The following is a 19,194-nucleotide window of genomic DNA, read 5'->3' on the forward strand; positions in this document are numbered from 1 at the left end:
CCACAGATACCCCCCTCCACCGCTATCGGCAAATAAAATCTGCCTGCCTGTAGCTTTGCTGCACACGCCGTCTACAAAACAGCACCACACGGCTCAGTGATAACACCTAAACACTATCCAAGTCTTTTGTTACTCAACTCATTTAGAATGAATAACTATTCCGTTGCAGTGGAAATAAAATAAGTGACTGACCTCGTCTCCACACAGCCGGTGGGTCAGCTCCTTCAGGCTCCTCATCATCCTCTCGTCCCTGAAGTCGTACGGGAAGGTTTCCGTCCACTCCGTCAGCAGCTGGAGGATCTTTGGGGCGATCTTCCTGATCTTCATCTGAAAGAAGAAAAAGTGGGATGAGTGAACACACCACTAGGTTTGGTAGTGGGTTCATGGGTGAATGTTGAAACACGATTCCTAAAACTAGCATTTCCATGTGGCGTACCTTGTCGGCTTGGGGGTCAGTGAGTCGCTGTTGCTCCATGCACAGCTGACACACCTTTGACATGAGTTCGTACGGGCGGATAAAGAGACGAGAACTGAGCAGGAAGGTGAAGATGTACGTTCTCTATGGAGGAAAGAAAGACAACACATTTAAAATTGATCATTTAACTTTGATAATGGACTTTAAAACAACATGAAATGAAAAGTCAGTGTGGAGGATGCCTAAACAACTAAATGTATAAATAGGAAGTAGGGGGATTAAAATGTTTAATCTGTACGGTAGGAGAGGGAGATGTGAGGAATAGGGATGGATGATATAAGAAAGCACCAGAGCTTTTTTCCTTCTGACTTTGGTGCACTGCAAAGGAAAAGAAACCACCCGTGATAAAAATAAACGACAATACTCACATCTGGATAATAGTCTCCAGTCGGGACCAAGTGTCGAATGAGGGCCTCCAGGGACCCGGATGCCAGGTTGTTGTCATGGTAATAGAGACCAGCGTAGCCGTCCTCCTTGGTCTGGTACAGGTTCTTGTTATAGCTGCCGGTGTTCAGCTGCCCCGTGAACGGAGGTGTCTGAGGCATATTGTCCTGTAAAGGAGAGGACAAACGGGATCGGTCAGCAGACACTCTCACTCTCTGGTAGATGTTGAACCGCAGACGCTGATGCACGGGTGGCCAGACAAATCCTAAATAGCTCTCAGACGCAAAAGGTTTGGATGCAGCCAACCCCCATTCCTCCTCTGGATCTCTGCCGTCCAGTTCAAGGCTTCCGGGTTTAGTTTATTTGGACGCACAAATGGTTGACTGAAAAAGTTGAAATGCAAACTGCGGTTGAGACACAAAAAGCATGCAAGAGAAAGAGCGAAAAAAAGAGAAAAAAGCAGGACGTTCGTGAGTCCTCTGCATCACAATGACATACACTGGAATAGACAGCTCCCAGATGTTTAATTCAGTTCTGACCCCACTGAGCCTTACAGGGAATCAAACCCTTAACCCTGGCAGCATAGTGCCTTGCCAAACCACTTGCAGGATCATAGTGTAAATTCTCAGGAAACAAGACAGATGGAGGTTCCAGATAATTTGTCAGTAAACTATAGAGAGACAATTCATTAATTCAAAAAGTCTTCTGACTCACTGGCATTTAACGACAAGAGATCTCATTATGCTTGAATAAAAAACCATCATGATGACCTTCCCTTTACCCTGAAAGCACACTGTACCCTCACGTTGCCTGTTTACTTCCACTAACACGTGTGCGTGCACATGATTCAAAGTCAGGAGGCATGCGAGTGTCAAGGAGGCAGAAGAGACCCATGATGTAATGTAGCGGAGGAGCATGTGTGCAGCCCTGTGCTAACGTTGATCAACAGAAAATGCATAAATGCAACTTACTGCTGCAGCGTTAACTGCTTCTCATCAGTCCATTCATTCCAAACACCTGATCGTGTTGGCAGCGATTTGATTTTCAGAACTACTTTAGTCATCCCATTATACTTCTACTTCTACTTCACATGCATATGAAATAGACACTTGAGAGTGAGAATGCATTGACCAGCAGAGTGATGAAGGGAAGAACTGTAGTGTGAACAGAAAGAGGACTGAGGCTCCATCAGGCTCCATCAGGCCCCGATCACACCAAGACACCTTACAGCAGGTGCATCCGCTTCAAAACACCCCTTGGACAAGTGTGTCAGCAAACCACCTGATCAGCCAGTAGTGTGGGCAGCAAATGTGGAATCCAGCAGACGTGGAGCTCATGCTGTTGGATGAGGAGGAGGGAAGAAAGGCCATAACAAGAGGAGATTTGTGGTTCTAAAAAAATATACAGTTCTTTGGAATTACAAAAAACACTAATATCAGCCTTTCCAGTTATCATGTTCCTTCGTTGAAGCCATGAAGCCTGCATCTGATAGGCAGCATGGGGCAAGTGTGACTCCACGCCTGGCACTGAAAACGTACCAATATTTAAACTTTCTAGTTAAAACCACAAGAAGAAACGTGCCGCAAGAAAGTAGCACCCACCAGGCTACAGGTCCACTTTAACAGGAGCACGATTGGTTTGTTAAAAGAGGGCGACGTGTGAGAACAACCTTAATGTCCTCACTCGGAGGTCTAAAACTCCAACCGGTCCTCACAAAGACAGAACAACGAGCTCACACACACTTTCCCCCGCCAGCCTTCTGACCTCTGAACCTGGCACTTCAGCTCAATCCCACGCCAGGCAGACTTATGTTGGGGGAACACAAAGGGCTTTTTCACACTGGGGGTGGCGTGGGGGGGGGACCCCGCCCCCACACACCATCACAACCCTTCACCATCTCGACAACATGCCGCCCGGTGGCTTCCTGCCGAGTCAGGAAGCCTCTAAAACAGTGCGGTGCTGCCAGGGCCGGATCCGGGGATGCCAGGAGGCGTAAACTACACCTGCCCACACACCGGCGAGATGAGTCCAAACACATCTCTGTCCTGTGAGGGAATTAGGATTTGCGGAGGAGGCTTATGTAAGAAAGAAAAAAGAAAACCAGGGATGAACGTCTCCTGCTCAGACCAGAGAATTAACCGACGTTATTTTTTAGCATTTAAGGAAGAAGTCTTGACCTTTAAAAATCACACGACACAAACAGAACGTTTGCTTTTGCAGCAGCACGCGGCTCCATACGGAGACCTAAACAACCTCTTGTTTATTCATAAGTTCACTTAAAGCCTCCGGCCACCCGTCCACATTCACACGCATGCCGCTGCACAATGCACACGTGCACACAAAGACCATCATCATTCAGCCAGACAACCATGGGCATTTCCATGAGAAAGGCCAGTGCGAGGAGTCAGAGCATCTGCTGCACCATGTGGCCTCCATGCGGACCAGGAGAGACCAGGATCACGAGCCTGGTGGAGGGATACCCCGATAAAAGTCAACTGGTTTCAGGTCTTTGTTAACTACACAGATGTTGTTTTTTTTAAGCAATACTGAACCACAACTTATTTCCTTACAGTTTCTTATTTAGTGGCATCCAAGTAGAACCACAGAGGTCCACGGTCCCAGCACGCTGCTGGGGATCAGGAGACGACATCAACAGCAGCAGGTGATCGAGGACTCAGAACACGTCCCGCTCCCTTTTCCCAGCTGGGCTCTAAACCACCAAAGCCCTGATCCCACGCTCGCTTTTATGCCATTAAGATGGGGGTTGTTTTGCTTGGATGTGGAGCTCAAGTGACTAGTCAATCAGCAGAAGATGATTTAAATTATTCTTGATTTCCTTGAGCAAGTGGATAATTGTAGATCCCATCGTCTCCCATGTGAGGATTTGGGGCTTTCCTCTGCCGTCCTCGAGGGTTCTGGCTCAGATGGGTTTTCCTTTTAAAATTGCTAAATCCTAATCTTGCCTCTACATGTATTTACTTTTAAACTTGGGTCTTAAAATGTTGTGTGTTCGTGGTTTCATTTATCCTGTTTCAACCCTCCATATTGCATGGTTGTTTTGTGTGACGGTATTAAATAAATCCCACTATTGTTTAGACAGGAAAATCGCCGTGGGCAAATGTCCTTATTGTCTGACATTTTATACATAAACCATGACTTGCAAAAAGAGATAACTGATGCAGCAATCAATGATTGGAATCAGTGCTGGCACCAGTTATGTCAGCCAGTTTAATGGAAGTCCAAAGTGAAAGGGAAAGTCAAATTAATCTTTGTACTTAAATCGAGCTGAAACTGCATTCGAAGAGCATCTATCTTCCATACGGTGACGTATCTCAAGTGAAACAGGACCGGCAGGAGGGACACAATGTTGGGAGGAATTTGATTTGATGCCATGATATTATTGGCTGGTACTAGCTGATGTAAGCATTCATCATATGTAGGACAACTTCTTGTGATAACTGGGACTCTATTCTCAGACCCCCCAAAGAAACCCGCTAATTAGTTTGGTTTAGCAACAAAAGGATGCTGCTATGCACCACGATCCGCATCTCTGCATTAAAGCCGAGAGTCCGCTCTGCCAGCAGCGACAGCTGAGACACACTGATATACATGTGGCTTCCAGGTGTCATGTTTAGTAGCAGTAGCTGTGTTTATTTTTTTTGGGGGGGGGGACCACATGTGAAGTCCTTAGGCCCGACAAAAGCAAACTCTTAGCGCGTTGCTGTTGGTTTACACGCTGGCTGGGTGGCAGGAGAAGCTAAACAAACAAAATGCCACAGCTTGCCTCCCCACTTTTAGGAGGGTTGGATGGATGGTTTTAATTATAGGCTGTGTGTGTGTGTGTGTGTGTGTGTGTGTGTGTGTGTGTGTGTGTGTGTGTGTGTGTGTGTGTGTGTGTGTGTGTGTGTGTGTGTGTAGCCATCTGCCTCCATGTGTAAAAATGAAGTCTGGTTTGGACTTAAATTGGATTTAAAAAACAGAGGATATTCAATTTTCGGTCTGTTTCTACTCGAAAGATGTTTCTGTTCTTGAAAAAAAAACAAGCAAATAGTCACACAGAATTTACTCACATTTTCTTTGAATTACTGTATTCTTCAAATATACAAACAGGACTATTTTTAAGCTCATGCAGATCCTGTTCCCACTTGTTTTTTTCTAATCTGCTGATTATCACATGGCACTGAGGCTCTCAGATGATTCAGGTATATCTAGTGGTAACCCGGACTTTCCGTCACATACACAAATAAAAAATGAAACAGACAGACGTTGTCCCGATCACGAGTGGTAGCATTTGTAGGAATAGTTTCAGGCTTCACAGAAAGGTTGTAGAAATGTCAACATTTCCTCTTTTTTTGTCCCTGTAGGGATATTTTGAAGGGCAGTGGCTTGAAAAGCACCAAAACTCCCCAAGCAAATGTCATATCAGGACTGAAACCCAGTAGTTTATGAGACATTACCTTCAGGCTAAAGAGCTCTCAATGACACTAGTTTGCAGGTAATTTTGCCTCCAAACGTTTGGGTGGGGGGCTGCTTCCCCAGAGGGAGAATAATAGAGGTACAAGCGATCAAAGAGCCGGCGGACGCTCTTCCCGCCCTGCCCGCAGAGTTAACGACCGCTGGTGATGAGCGGCCATCAGCAGTTCAGAGGCTATAAAAAAAAGCCTGAACACAAAGAATATCATTCCCGCAGTCCACGAGAGGAAAACAGCCAGACGCTCATGTTTAAGCACTTCCCTGATGCCACTTTCCTGAGAAATTTCCAGGATTGTCCTACAGCCAGACACACAAACAAGTCAAAGCAAGAAAACGCAGAGATTTGTGATGTAATGTGTCCGAGAAGGGGTGTTTCCACAGAAATGAAAGCTGAGGAGAAAAGGTAAAAAGGTGTTTCGTTTGGGTTTCATTTGGGCTGGAGGAGGAGGAATGTGATGCAACAAAGTCAGTACCCCCCCCCCCCCCCCCCCCCCCCCACTGTGTAAACACTTAACGGCATGAGGAATCTCACTCATCCGTGGCTTGAGGAAATGAGGGTGGGAGATAGCGGAGTGGCTGAATAGTAGTAGTAGTCCACATAAAGACTCACTGGTGGTGTTTGAACTGGGAAGCAAATACACCTGTCCAAGGACTGCGATCAAATAAGTGGAAGAAGCCACATCTTCACATCCAGTAAACATGTGACTCGAGTCACAGTGAAACAATTCCATAACAAGTCCACAAACTTAAGATTAAAAGTGTAAAATACAGAGCAGAGAAGAGCTCCCTCAGCCATTTAACCCTCCTGACTTCACCCACAGCATCAACGAGTGTTCTGCAACTGTGGCACCCAGTGGTAAAAATCACAGCTTCCATGAAGAACTGTCAGCTGGCGTCATCAGTCCTCGACAGCCACATGAATCGCCCCCTGCAGACATTTAACCATCCCACACACAGCAGAAACAACACCTTTATTTACTCACGATTCAGTGGGCAAGGATTCAAGTACAGGTCGGGATTAGATCGTCAAAAACAGTCAAATTTCAACTTGCTTTGTTTGGTGGGGTGGACTTAGTGTATTGAGGCTTCATTTAAGATGCGTCTGGACTGGGAAGTTCCTGACCTCAGAGACTTCTCAGCAACAGTGATTTGACAATTCACAAGTCAAAAGACATGTAGTCATCCATGTCGAAACAGGGCCAAAAATAGTCAGAAAGTGGAAGTTATTTTTACACATCTCTTTTATAAATCCACTGATTCACCACATTTGAAAGATTGTATTCCAGCGCGTAGACAATAACCCGTCAACCACAAACTATCCAAACAACATTTCCGATAAAAAACCAAGCTTTCACTTTTCAACTGATTTTAGTCCAATACACAAGTCAATACATGAGTGCTGGTTCAAACCAATTTCCCCAAAGCATCCGTGTGTCAGACAAAGCCCACCACAACCACAGTACAGTAACAATCATGTAATCCACAGCTGCAATAACTCATTCAAGTGTTTCTAAGAGGAGGCAGCGAGCCAGCGTCCTGCCATCAGATCACCAATAAAGGGATTTAACTTGTCAGCACATTAAGGAAAGCCCACGCTTGTACTACACACGGAGAGCCAAGGAGACGAGGCCGGACTCACTCAGGAGGGATGTGGGATTAACTTGGCTGATCCTTCACGTCTTGCAGGAGGAGAGGCGGGGAAAGGGGGAATCCTCTTAACCAGAAGGTAGTGAGGGTTAAAAATAGTCCGCCATTGACACTGATTTAAGGGAAAAACCACTACTGTGGTGCAGTTTAGGGGTCACCCACGGGAAATAAAAAAAGATATACCACTTAGTGCATGAGACACCAGAACTCTTATAATAGACATTTGCTATAACGGGTCCATTCAAACACGTCCTCAGCTGCAACATTCACATTCGCAGTTAAATCGGTTTACAGGCGTCTTTATATAAAAGTGCGCTCTTTGCATCACCTGCGCTCGTTGCGGCACAAACAACGACATCCAGAAAACGCTCCCACACACCCGACGACAGCTCACCTCAACAGGCAGCGATCCAGGTGCGAACTCCCTCCTCGTATCCTTCCCACAAATGCACCAAAACCTCCTCTTCAACAGCCGCGGAATCAGGGGGTTTCTTTCACATGTGAATAAGCCGAGGCAGAGGAACGAGCCAGAGTCCGGAGCCTCACTGCGGCATCGTCCGGGTGCAGATTATGGGGAATATAACGCGTGTTGTTCGGGTCCAGCTCCGTCTGTGTTGCTGCTGCTGCTCCGCCGCGTTCTCTCTGTGTTTGTGAGCTCCGAAGCAGCGAGCTGCCTCAAGACTTCACTGTGAGGGGAGAGGCAGCAGCCAATCAGAGGAGAGCACCCCCCTCCTCCTCCTCTTCTCTCTTTTTCAATTTAATTTCTGCTTCTCCATCTGAACTCTCACTGTGACGTTTTTTTTACATCCCAATCGTTCTCATTTTCGATTCTCCATTCTGATTGATTTCTTTATCAGCCTACAGGAAGGACGCGTCACATGTTCCCTAAACATCTAAATCCCCCCAAAAAAGTACAGCATGAATTTATCCTATTTTCTCAGGTTTCAGATCAGTTTCTTCCAGTATGTATCTGTGAATATATGTGTTATGTGTATTAATTCTCACGGCACTTTGTGAAATAATAATACATTTAATCGGCTGGTCAAAGCTAGTGACGTAGGATTAAGTATTATTATTAAATATCGGGTCTAACAACACAGGACCAGTGCTGTTATCACTTGGTTTGTAGGTTGTTCATAAATTAAACTACTGGATGATTGGAGAGAGAGAAAAAATACATTTTGGAAATTCAGAGGATCCCCAAAGTTTTTACAATCCATCCCGAGGGGAACATAAATGATTAGTTAAGATATTTCACTAACAGACACTAAAATCAAACTTGTGGTGCGCTACAGTATAAGTCAGGGGATTGTGACTGGCAGAGGACAGAGGAAAATTAGCTAACAAGGTCCTAATTTCACATTTTCACCCTTTTATATATATTCTCCTCACTTTACTCTCTTAATCCCTTCCCTCTCTACCTCTCCTTTCTCCTTTTTTAATCTCTATCTCTCTCTATTGTATATCCACATGCATCACTCTAAGTTGTGGATATAACCACCAGAAGAAGCTGATTTTAATCATACCGATTATATCATTGAAATGAAACCCAACAGCTGAGACTCTTTCTCAGCCTCTAAGATTGCTTGTTTAATCTTTTTGATCTACAGAAAATGTCATTATTACACAATATCTTAAATTGAAAATGAAACTTCCTTGTAGTTCAGTTGCTCTCAACAGTAAAAAGGAAAGTGATTTATACAGAGACATCATACTGGACGACCGTTTAGCTGTAAAAGCGGTTGTGCTCGGCTGACTTTCTCCACGTTTCCAAGTAATAAGCCAACGGTGTAATAACGGCAAATCATCCCCAAATCTTGTCAACATGCAGAGGTATTGCATAATCTGGTATTAGCGCAGATTTGCGTACATGCACTAATCCTGCTTTTCTGTCGCTTAAATGACCGCACAGACTTTTGCCCACAGAGATCAGCATTGCAGTCATTATGTCACACACAAAGACAATATATGCCGGCAGACAACGCTCAGGTCTGAACCGGGATTTTCATTTCAAGTGGATATTCTGGGGCATTCGGCTTAGAGCTGATCAAGAAACAAAATATATTTCCATGTATTTGGAAAAGGTCAACAAGGCTGTGAACCAAAAATATATTTCAGGTTGGGTCGTTGTCTTTTAGTTTAAAAAACACAGAATAAGTCAGAGGAGGGTGTTTCAATTCCCAAACACAACCATATGATGAAGGGCAACAGCAAGAGAAGGCAGTCCTTATTCTATATTTGTCTTCTTGTCAACTAATGAAAAGCACAAAACACTGTGTGTTTTGTGCTTTTCATGTGCTTTATAAAACTTCAGGGAACTATTGTATTTATTTATTTGTGCTTTAAGGAATTTCAATTTTTGTGTGAAGAGTTTGTTTGATTCTAAATTTGGACATCTTTTGACACTTTTTCTTTCTTTTTACTATTTTTTCTTCAAATATCGTTATTGGTCTCCTAGATGAGTAACAATCATTACTGGCCCTGAAAAAGCCACATCGGTTGAATCCTAAACAGAAGTGACCATATTTGGACTGCAGACTGACAATCTGGATCCCTGCTTTACATTTACATTCAGGGCATTTAGCAGACGCTTTTGTCCAAAGCAACATACAATAAGTACATTTGTCAAAAGAAAGAAACCACAACTTATCATTGCCGATAAAGTAACAGTACTGAGATAATAAGACAAGAGAGAAGTAGGGTCATTTTCCACAGGAGTCGCCCCCCAACGGCTGGTAGAGATGGCTGGTAAAGTTTAAGGCACTTCAGTATTGGCATCACTTTTCAGAACCCAGCCCAACAAGTGATGATTACGATCTGGTTTCAGCATTACAAAAGCTAAAGGAAGTAGGGCTCGTTCACACTCCCTGTACCTTCAGGGCAGCCTGTGTTATACGGCCTAGTGAACGATTTCCAGGTTATCTGTCCAGGTAACAATCAGCATGGGGCAGCTACGGCCTGGAGCAGTGAAGACAGGCATCGGGACGTTACAGTTAAATGCTCCCCATCTGTGCTGCCCCCGATAGTAGTTCAGCGTCTTGCCCATGGACACTGGGGCAAACATCCTGAGAAATGATAAACACGGATCTGATTCTACATGTGTGACTCTGGTTGAAGGGCAGATTCTTTTTAGTACATCTTCACTGATGATGAAGCAATAAATAATTATTCAAGATATTTATACCTCCCCCCATTCATATCAGAATTAGCTGTGCTATGTTTATATTTCATGTGCTGATCTTCTTTATGTAAGAGCTTTAAGTTTATCTTGACTTTAATTGTTTAGTTTTGATCTTAATCTTATATTGTTTTAATGCTGTTTAAAATAGCAAACCTTTTTCTACAAGAAGATACGTTGCAAAAAAAAAATGTTAACACATGCCAAACTTACAGAGGGATGTGGAATTGTTTTTGTTGAAGTTCACATATTAAATCACTTGAATCCCAAAATTGAGGAAAATAATACATATGCATAACCATATACTGTACAGTAGATTTCATTTCCGATAAATAATCTAAAATAATCAATGAATAATGTCCCATTCAAATCAAATGGGTAAATAAACCGTGATTTAACCGCCCTGACGCCTGACTTGGTGTGAATGCAGCTTAATGGAAGTGATGAAGACGTCACTTAGTTGTTGAGGCTTCAGCAACGTGTCAATATTGCCAAATATCAGCACACATTAAGACTTTTCAGAAACTGGTTGAAAATATCTTTTTTTTTTATTTGTATAAAAGTGCATGAAACAGTTCCAATACATTCGGTGCAATAAAGTGACACCTAAGAAATTCCCTCGAAGATGTTGTGACTGAGAACAGAGAGAAAAAACAAATTCTCCTTCACACTTGTAATTTCTTCTTTTCCGCTTGTTCAGAGCCCAACTGGCCACTTATTCAGTCAACAATCATCTTCTTTTACTCACAGACTCTTGGAGATTCTTTTCCTAAATTTGGTTTTAATTAAAATTTCACTCTGTATCACTCGGGATTAAGGCCTAATCCAAACCACCCTGAATGTGACTGTTTCTGGATTATCAGTGTCGTTATTTGGTTCCACCTGAGTTAAAACACCATACTTACCCTACCATATTAAAATCCCTGCCGTGAGCGCATCCTAATTTGCTCCCTTGTTCATGGTATGATTTGGACCGGTTGGAGTCTCTGCTACAGTCTGGCTGCCTCCACATTTACACCCTTGTTCTCTGACTAGACTGGTGAGGAGCTCCAGGACTCTGATCTCATGCTCCATGCGCAATTTCTCCCTCCTCTCCTCCCTCTCTGCAGTCTCCCTCTGCCGGCGCTCCTCCCTCTGCAGCCACTGTGCCAGGAGCTCCTGATGCCAGCGAGCCTGCTCCTGCCGCTGGCTCTCCAGCTGCACCAGCAGGCCCCGGGTCTCCGACACCATCCGCTGGAAGCACTCCGACAGGTGCTTGGGGCAGGCGGACTCGGGGTGATGATGGCCAGGGGTGGGGAAGGCGTTGGGGCTTGGATCCGGGTGTGCGAGGAGAGGAGAGGCAGCAGGTTGGGTAAGAGGGGGAGGTGGTGGAGAAGGAGGCGCAGCTGGAGGTGGAGGCGGTACTGCATGTGGGGAAGGAGTGCTCAAGCTGCTTTCCACTAGTGTACCTACGACACAGAACGTAACACAATACAGGTATGAGGTATCGCTGATGACAGGAATTTCTTTGGAGCTAAAACATGCATGTCTCAAGTCAGGTTATAATATGATATAATATAATATATAATATGGCTGTCTCTGATTATTTTCAGATAATTTAGTAGTAGTTGCACTTTAAGATCATAAAGTAGATATTCACAAATTCATTTTTTAATAGACATTCAGCATTTGGTTGGTGCTAGTTTAACCTAAAAAAATTGATTAATCATTACCGTACATACCAGTAATTTCCCGATGTATGGGAGGTTCCAGATAAACTTCATGGTGTCTCTGTTGGAATCCTGTATTGCTGAACTCAAATTCGTCGGTTGAGTCTTCTCCATCCTCCAACTTGATTTCAGAGTCAAACTGCCAAGGCTGATGGCCTCCTCTCTCCTCTAAAGAGCTCAAACGTTGTCTTCCTGCCCCCAAAGAACCAAAATGGTGTCCACTTATCTCCGTGTTTGAATTTAAATCCGGTGGGACACTTCCTGTCCTGTCAATGGCATCAAGATGACACTCTGTCATCCGTTCTGGAGAAACGAAATAGGACCCTCCATCCCCTCCCAGTGACCTGCGGCCCAACACGGCATCCATCTCTGCATAATATTTAAAGGTGCAAGGCTGCGAGCTGTCCACGCTCCTCTGTAGTTTGGCTCTCACATAGTTCGCCTTCAGAGTTTTGACCCGAAGCCGGCACTGGTGTGGGCTCCGAGAGAAACCCATTTCACTCATGCGGCCTGAGAGGTGTTTGAAGACGTGGCGGTTGCGTAGATTTTCTTGCAAACTCTTCTGAATGCGCTCGTCGCTCCAGGCGCACAGCAGCACCTGAGTTTCCTCCACCGTCCAGTTAACGGAGCGCTCGGCATCTCGTTTCCCTGCACATACAGACACACGAGTTTGTGTACAAAACTATAGAAGAGGGAGCGTTTCTAAACACAGATCACCTGGATAGATGCAAGATCAGAAAAAATAATTCCATTTAAAAACGTATAACTACACACTGACTCCAAACCACATATTTAACTCAATCAGGATCAAACTGTGGTCTGTTTAACAAAATGTGTGCAGACTGCAGTTTGTGGTGCTGTTGAAATACATTGCAACATATACAGAGAGGTGTTACTTTCTAAAACATGTCTCCATCCTCACCGATACAAAAAGGGTAGGAAATATTAAAAACACCTGCTACAACATCTCTCTAAAACTGCATGTTTTAGCTGGATGGAATTAATAAGCTGACAAGCTACTTTGTTCACTTGCTGCCCTGTGTACAACAGCAGCTACACACACCTTCAGTATCCTCATCATGACACACAATGACATTGTCACACAAACGCTATCTAATTTATTTAATTTCCATTCATAACAGTGTGCATGTATTCCAGAAGCAACTGTCTATCTAAACTGTCAAACAAACGTATTAACTGACTTCAATAAGGTAAACATAGTGATGGATTATGCTGACAAATCGGCAGATTTGAGGTCCAGCTATTTAAATTCATGTCCATCTTTTGCAAATCACGTATTTACATTACTAATACTTGCTAATTAGCAAGTTGTTCGTCGACACTACGTTACATCGAAGCTAACGTTACCAGGTGAAAAGTTGAGGGTTAGCCAGCAAGCTAATTCAGATATATACGTTATAATACTAGCTCAATACAATCATTCATAACTCAGTCTGACGTGGCGAAAGAAGGACGTTTAGAAACGAATGGTTTAAGCGCTTCACAACTATACAGATGTTTCTAAAAATACAGCTAAGGTTAGCGGCTAACAGTTAGCTAACCTTAGCTACATGGCTGTTTGACACATTCGGACTCGCTGTTGCCTGTTAAACAGCAAACAAAACATGTCGATTGCCTAAACGGCTCTTACTTTTGGTCGTCGAGACGGAGCTGGTCGAGTTGATCATCGGAGGATTCATTTTAACGGGCTGAAGAAAATGTAAACAATCCTCCCATACAGCGACACTCTGCTGTTCCGGGTTACGTCGAGTCCAGCGCCTGACGTCACGGGACGTTTTGCAGAGGAGCGTTAGCATATTAAAAACATTGATACAGAAAAAAATGTATGACAGTTATAACAAAAAATAAAAAATTATGTCTCTCCCATTAATTTGTGCACCCCCAAGCAATATCTTCGCCATGATACTCATTTACATAATGTACTGATATTGCATTGCAGATTCTTAAATTACATATTCTCTCATCTGCAATGTTCCCATTTGCCCTATATTTTATCTTAACGGACCCTATGGTAATTTATGTATATATCCTATGGGATCATTAAAGTTTTATGGTATTGTGTCTAAGAAGGATGCTGTGAGTTTGACATTACATATTCATTCCTTTTTAATATGCAGCATATTTAAGAGCACCAGGAGTGTTGTTAATATTATGGCTAGCAACATAATACACATTCCTGAAGGAAGATGATGCAAAAGAAAAATGATAGCGATATCTAAAGAAATTTGAATGTAAATCACTTTGTTACCACGTAAGTTATTACTTACACCTGCGTTTACCCTGCTGTCACATGCCAAAATGGCTGCTGTGAAAGTTGCCTCACAATAAAAATGTGTCTTTAAAAAAGTATTGGAGCCAGTATATAATTATAATGAGTCCTTGTTGACACATTACCGTGCTAGAGTTAAAAACAAATACAAAACTAGAAATAACATACATATAGCTGTTGGGTTATGGGAGTGGGGTAAGGTATACGTCAGATATTGCATACTTCTAAGTCTGTGTTCACACAGACGACATGAATACATGCAGCCACCTCATTCATTTCAAAGAGACAGCAGTTGGCACAGTGGGGTGCCAATGCAGAGGCCTCAGGCAAAAAAAAGGCAGTGTTGTAAAGCGAAAAGGTTTAACCTGGCTCAGCTTTTGGCACACAGCACAATGCATTGGCCAAGCAAATACATTCAAGTGCACATTCCTTTGTATCGGGAACAATGTAATTCTACCATTTGTCTCGCAATCATAGCATAAAAATTGGTATGCAGTGTATTGCCCCCTTGAATTTTATCTGGTCTAAATGCCTGTTTAGTTCCTGCTTTGACCTCGTTTCTTAGATGCAGTTATTTCCAGATTGTACACAGATTCAGCTGAGACTTTGAAATGTTTCTTTGTTTGAAAAAAAGTAACACTACAGTATGAGACACCTTTTGAGGACAAGGCAAACGTGAGAGTATAATTAACAAAGTAACAGTTACAGTCTTTATTAAAGTAAATAAGTAGCTATATAATCACTTTGACATGACAAAAGGTGGCTCAAGCACAATTCTGCCCCCAATGCATTTTGGAGCGCAGTCACACTGTTAAAGCTGTACTCACGCAATCAAGAGGCATTTTAACTGTTAAATGTGAACACGTCCCCAGAGGCTGCAAATTCATCTCAACTTTGAATAATAAAAGGGAGGCATTCAGAGGAAACGGCTCCTAAAGAGGCTGTGAGGTGCTAATGGGTTGTCGTCTACATTCTCTGGATGTCTGCTGAGAGCATTGGTGTCCCTCCCTATATGTCACTCTTTCATCCACGAACACAGAAATTAGTATGTGTGTGTGTGTGTGTGTGTGTGTGGTGGGGGTGGGGTTCAGCTTTCTTTCCTGCCGTGACATTTGCATTTCGAGCTTTCTGTCTTTGTTCCATTATAGAGTGACTTGGAATGAGTTTAACAGTAATCTTAAAAAAGTAAGAGGCCATTTTCTTCTGTCTACATCTCTGTATAGCGTTGCGGTGCATGCCATATGCAGTGGTGAAAGGTCAAATGTAACTAAGTACATTTACTCAAGAAAAATGTTGAGGTATTTGTGCTTTACTTAAATATTTTCCACTATTTATACCACTTCATACGTCTACTCCACTGAAAGAGATCTACAGACCCTCTTACAGTTTGGTACACTGGCACACTCACTAACACTAAAAGCACATAAGGCTGGCTGTATAAACAGAGCAAGGAGAAGCTCGGATCACAACACACACAGAGGGAGAGTCTCTCGCTGCTCATAGACATTATTAGTCCACTATATCTGTATAGATACAGCTCTGAGAATGAGTGACCGTGTTAACTGGTGACTATTAGAACATCAATTCTGACAACCGAACGTGTGTGTAACACACACACACACACACACACACCATACATTTAGATACTGGCAACGGTTTTAATTCTAAGTTTTAAGCTCGTTAACCCTCTGGAGGACACGGGCAAAACTGCACCTCCTTTGCCAACATGCGTGCATATTTTCGAGTACAGAATCTACCCACATTCTGCGTAATGAGTCCTTTTATTTCTCTCTTCTTTTATTTACATTTTTACTTGTATAACATTTTGGATTCAGGATGTTTAGGTGTAACAGAGTGTTTTATGTGTATTACTACTTTTACTGAATAAAGGGTCTGAGTACTTCTTCCACCATTGGACATATGCAATAGTTTATTTAAAAGAATACTTGGAAGCAGAAGGAAAACCACCTTCATCACCATTAAAAACAGCTGCTTTTCAACGTTAACATTAAATGTGTGATTTAAATACAGAAATGCACAACTGTGGTGAAATGAGAAATGTAATGGTTTGGCTTCCCAAACCCATGTAACTCTGAATAAAACCAGGCTGACTTTGTGAGCTGGTTGAGCTGCATTTAAAAAAAAAACTTTTGACACAGTACAGCTTTTTCCTTCGGGTTGAAAGTAGTTCTAAATCAAACCTAAGCGAACTGAGTTCCAGGCAGTATCCAATCGACACTACAAAGATGTTCTGGGATGACAAAAATAAAGAAGAAAGAGTTATTGTATGGTGATGATTTTTGAACGGGTATTTCCAAATAGAGACTTGATTTCTTTTCGAGAGTCAGATAAAGGATGAACTCAACCAGAAACTGAGAACGACAGAAACTCTGACCAATGCAGATGAAACCGAATGTTCCTGATTGATGAAAGGGGAGTTTCAATGTAGATTTTAAAGGGTGTTGTTCACTATATCAGCCCATGTTGAGGATGTCGGGAAATAAAAGAGCAAGTTCCCTTTCAATCTTTCAACCACAGGAACCGTGTTTAATTTTGGTTCTGTGGAGATAATCCCTCCCAGAGAGTCAGTGCTGCTGGGGCGGCCCTTTCTCATGGTACGATACGGACGTGATACGGATACGATACAATGATACGATAAGGTGATGCAGATATGATCAGTTTACACTGAAATTCCTTTCATTCATATTCAAAAAGTAGGTCAAAAACAGCGGTATAATCCATGTGAGAAATGGCTAACATGACATTGAAACTATAAATCTCTGGACAACAACCAATATTGTTGGGGACATTTTGTACGGCACACCTGAAAATGTCAGTTTGTAGTTTCAATCTCGTTCTTCACAGCACAAAGCACATCACTGAGTGCTTGGGTGCACACACACACACACACACACACACACACACACACACACACACACACACACACACACACACACACACACGTACAAATGATGCGTCTGCCACAGTATAGGTAATTACAGAGGACGAGGGGAGCGTAGACAAGGGACTGGACATTCATCTCATTACTCACGCATGCCTCCAGGCTGTTCCCCGCCGGCCTGCTGAGGAACATCACACACTCCTCCCTCACACACACACACATAAAGGCTTGCAAATCCTTTTCAAAATACTCACGACACATACCTGGACAGTCAGGGCCACAAGCTTGATACATCGCTCCTTATTACATCACTCACTGGCTAATTCAAATTCATGAATGCTCGTTTGGAGGCAGTAGGGTTTCTGCATACTTTTACAACTCAGACCATTAGCTGACCCCATCAGTAACACAGTGGCCAGGAACACTTTGGTGCTACGAGGTTCAAACCTGTGATCATTCTGGCGTGGGAGATGCTCTAATTATTACTCTTTGTTCTCTCGGACTTCAGGGGACGGACAATTTACAAAAGAGGCTGTACATCCAAAAGAAAGAGTATGGGTTTTGATATATGACCGCAATAAATAAATAAGTGCAGAGCCTGCGTTGTCTCCTCTTCTAGGCTGTCTTCTTTTCCCGTCATCAAAGGGGGAGCGGCAGGCTGTAGATCTTCTCCCGGTGCGAGCTGTCGTGCAGAAAAGCAGGCCAGCAAGCAAACGGCCGGGTAAGCTGAGGCAGAGACGGCTCACACGCTGGAGAGTAGTTAACGTCAGCTGGGGCTGCAGGAGACCTGAGGCTTCCCACTGTGGAAGCTCAGGATCGCTGCCCGCATGCTGCTCTTTGGCGTGGCTCCATTCTCCCCCCTTTCATGTCTCCTGACAACCAGCAGCAGCCTCGTTGTTTAGATCAGTGGTTCACAAACTTTCACACCAGCCGCAAACAAAGACTCGACATGGGAGCAGTGCAGCAATTCATGGAATTTTTTTAGCTTGTCGTCTCCCTGAGAGTCAGAGTGATGTTAGTTGGAGCCCTCGATGCAAGAACTCCTGCTGACTGACAAACACTGCACTAAACTGTGAGATTTAACTCAAGTATGAGCGAAATTCTAACGTCCACATTCCACAAGTCAAATCATCCATCATCCCCGAGCTAATTGAAAAAAACAAAAAACAAACATGTCCGGCACACAAGTCACTCTGACTGCTGCTGCTCACGACTGAAAAACACAACCAATGCACTATATTTGTGTGATCCGTCTCTGCTGCAGTGTGGTGAGCGATCAGAAGGCCCGTTTCCAACCTGCAGAGACAAAACAGAAATGCGACCTTTGGAGTCCATGTTCACGGCTGTATAGTATACGCGCTCGCATTTGCAGACATGTTCTAAAGAAGACGGGGAATCTGGTGTCTTTGGGTGGTAATCATAAGCTCATCATCGCCATTACAGAATGCAGAAAACGTTCCCCCGTAGCCGTCATTTGCAGCTGCACTGCACATGCCTCCGTGCCACAGTGGGACGCCGAACCACAGGATTTCAAAACACACATGGAGGAACCACGGCAGGTCATTTATCAGCCATGAAAGTGGTCTTCAGAGTGGTTGTGATGTGGAGCGGCGAGCCCCTCTGCTTTCAAAGCTCCACTCCGGTCTCTCAAATGAGTTACAGAACTCTTGGTCCGATGCCTGGACGCCCTCTAATTTGCTCGCATTTTTATAGTAGCCACCAATTTGCAGAGGCCACTTTGACCAACAGCGAACGTATGGCAGAGCATCTGCTCTTCAAAAACACTTCCTATGAGCACCAGATGCCAATATGAGAAAAAAACCTCCACTGTAATACATTCAACAACACAGTCTGAAATAAAGTGCAACTAGAGATCGTCCGTGGGGTTAAGGATCGGCTTTGGGAGAAACTCGATGGGAAGATGTCGTCAGGACTACGCTGTAAAGTTCCAGTGCAATAGGTCACCGGCGTCACTGCACCAGCACCTCAATCTAATATTATCATCGGTCACACCCCACACTTCCTGTACGCCTCATTTGAGTCACAGTCATCTGCAAAATCTGTGCGACTCTACGGGCATTTCCACCTTGTATTCCTCCTTCCTTTGTTTGCACGGGCAGCAGCTTCAAACAGGAA

General features: G+C 43.6%; 2 protein-coding genes across 3 annotated transcripts in view; both read right to left on the reverse strand.

The window, feature by feature from the left end:
- Positions 1 to 19,194, reverse strand: part of rasgef1ba (RasGEF domain family, member 1Ba) — an 86,680-nt gene that overhangs the window by 16,280 nt on the left and 51,206 nt on the right. The window contains exons 1-4 of one of the 2 annotated variants that reach the window (XM_084024222.1): positions 7,374 to 7,633; positions 844 to 1,026; positions 437 to 559; positions 193 to 327 (exon numbers count right to left, since the gene is read on the reverse strand). In XM_084024222.1, the coding sequence (XP_083880348.1) occupies positions 193 to 327; positions 437 to 559; positions 844 to 1,020 (435 nt within the window). In that variant the 5' untranslated portion in view covers positions 1,021 to 1,026; positions 7,374 to 7,633. Of the gene's footprint in view, positions 1 to 192; positions 328 to 436; positions 560 to 843; positions 1,027 to 7,373; positions 7,634 to 19,194 lie in introns of those variants that run through there. The other variant, XM_084024221.1, reaches the window with a different exon arrangement.
- LOC311022710 (zinc finger and SCAN domain-containing protein 32-like) lies at positions 10,704 to 13,645 on the reverse strand. Its single transcript, XM_084024223.1, has 3 exons — positions 13,518 to 13,645; positions 11,879 to 12,514; positions 10,704 to 11,605 (listed from the first exon to the last, which is right to left on the reverse strand). The coding sequence occupies exons 1-3, from the start codon at positions 13,564 to 13,566 to the stop codon at positions 11,097 to 11,099; spliced, it is 1,194 nt and encodes a 397-aa protein (XP_083880349.1). The 5' UTR covers positions 13,567 to 13,645; the 3' UTR covers positions 10,704 to 11,096.

Source organism: Eutrigla gurnardus (genome assembly GCF_963514095.1).
Source record: "Eutrigla gurnardus genome assembly, chromosome: 13".
Classification (NCBI taxonomy): Eukaryota; Metazoa; Chordata; class Actinopteri; order Perciformes; family Triglidae; genus Eutrigla; species Eutrigla gurnardus.

Bases quoted from the DNA above. Each gene is read 5' to 3' on its own strand.
- LOC311022710 (XM_084024223.1), bottom strand. From the start codon at position 13,566: ATGAATCCTCCGATGATCAACTCGACCAGCTCCGTCTCGACGACCAAA. The intron at 12,515-13,517 runs GTAAGAGCCGTT...CTGTATGTGCAG, and splicing joins CTCCGTCTCGACGACCAAAA to GGAAACGAGATGCCGAGCGC. The intron at 11,606-11,878 runs GTATGTACGGTA...TCTGTGTCGTAG, and splicing joins CATACATCGGGAAATTACTG to GTACACTAGTGGAAAGCAGC.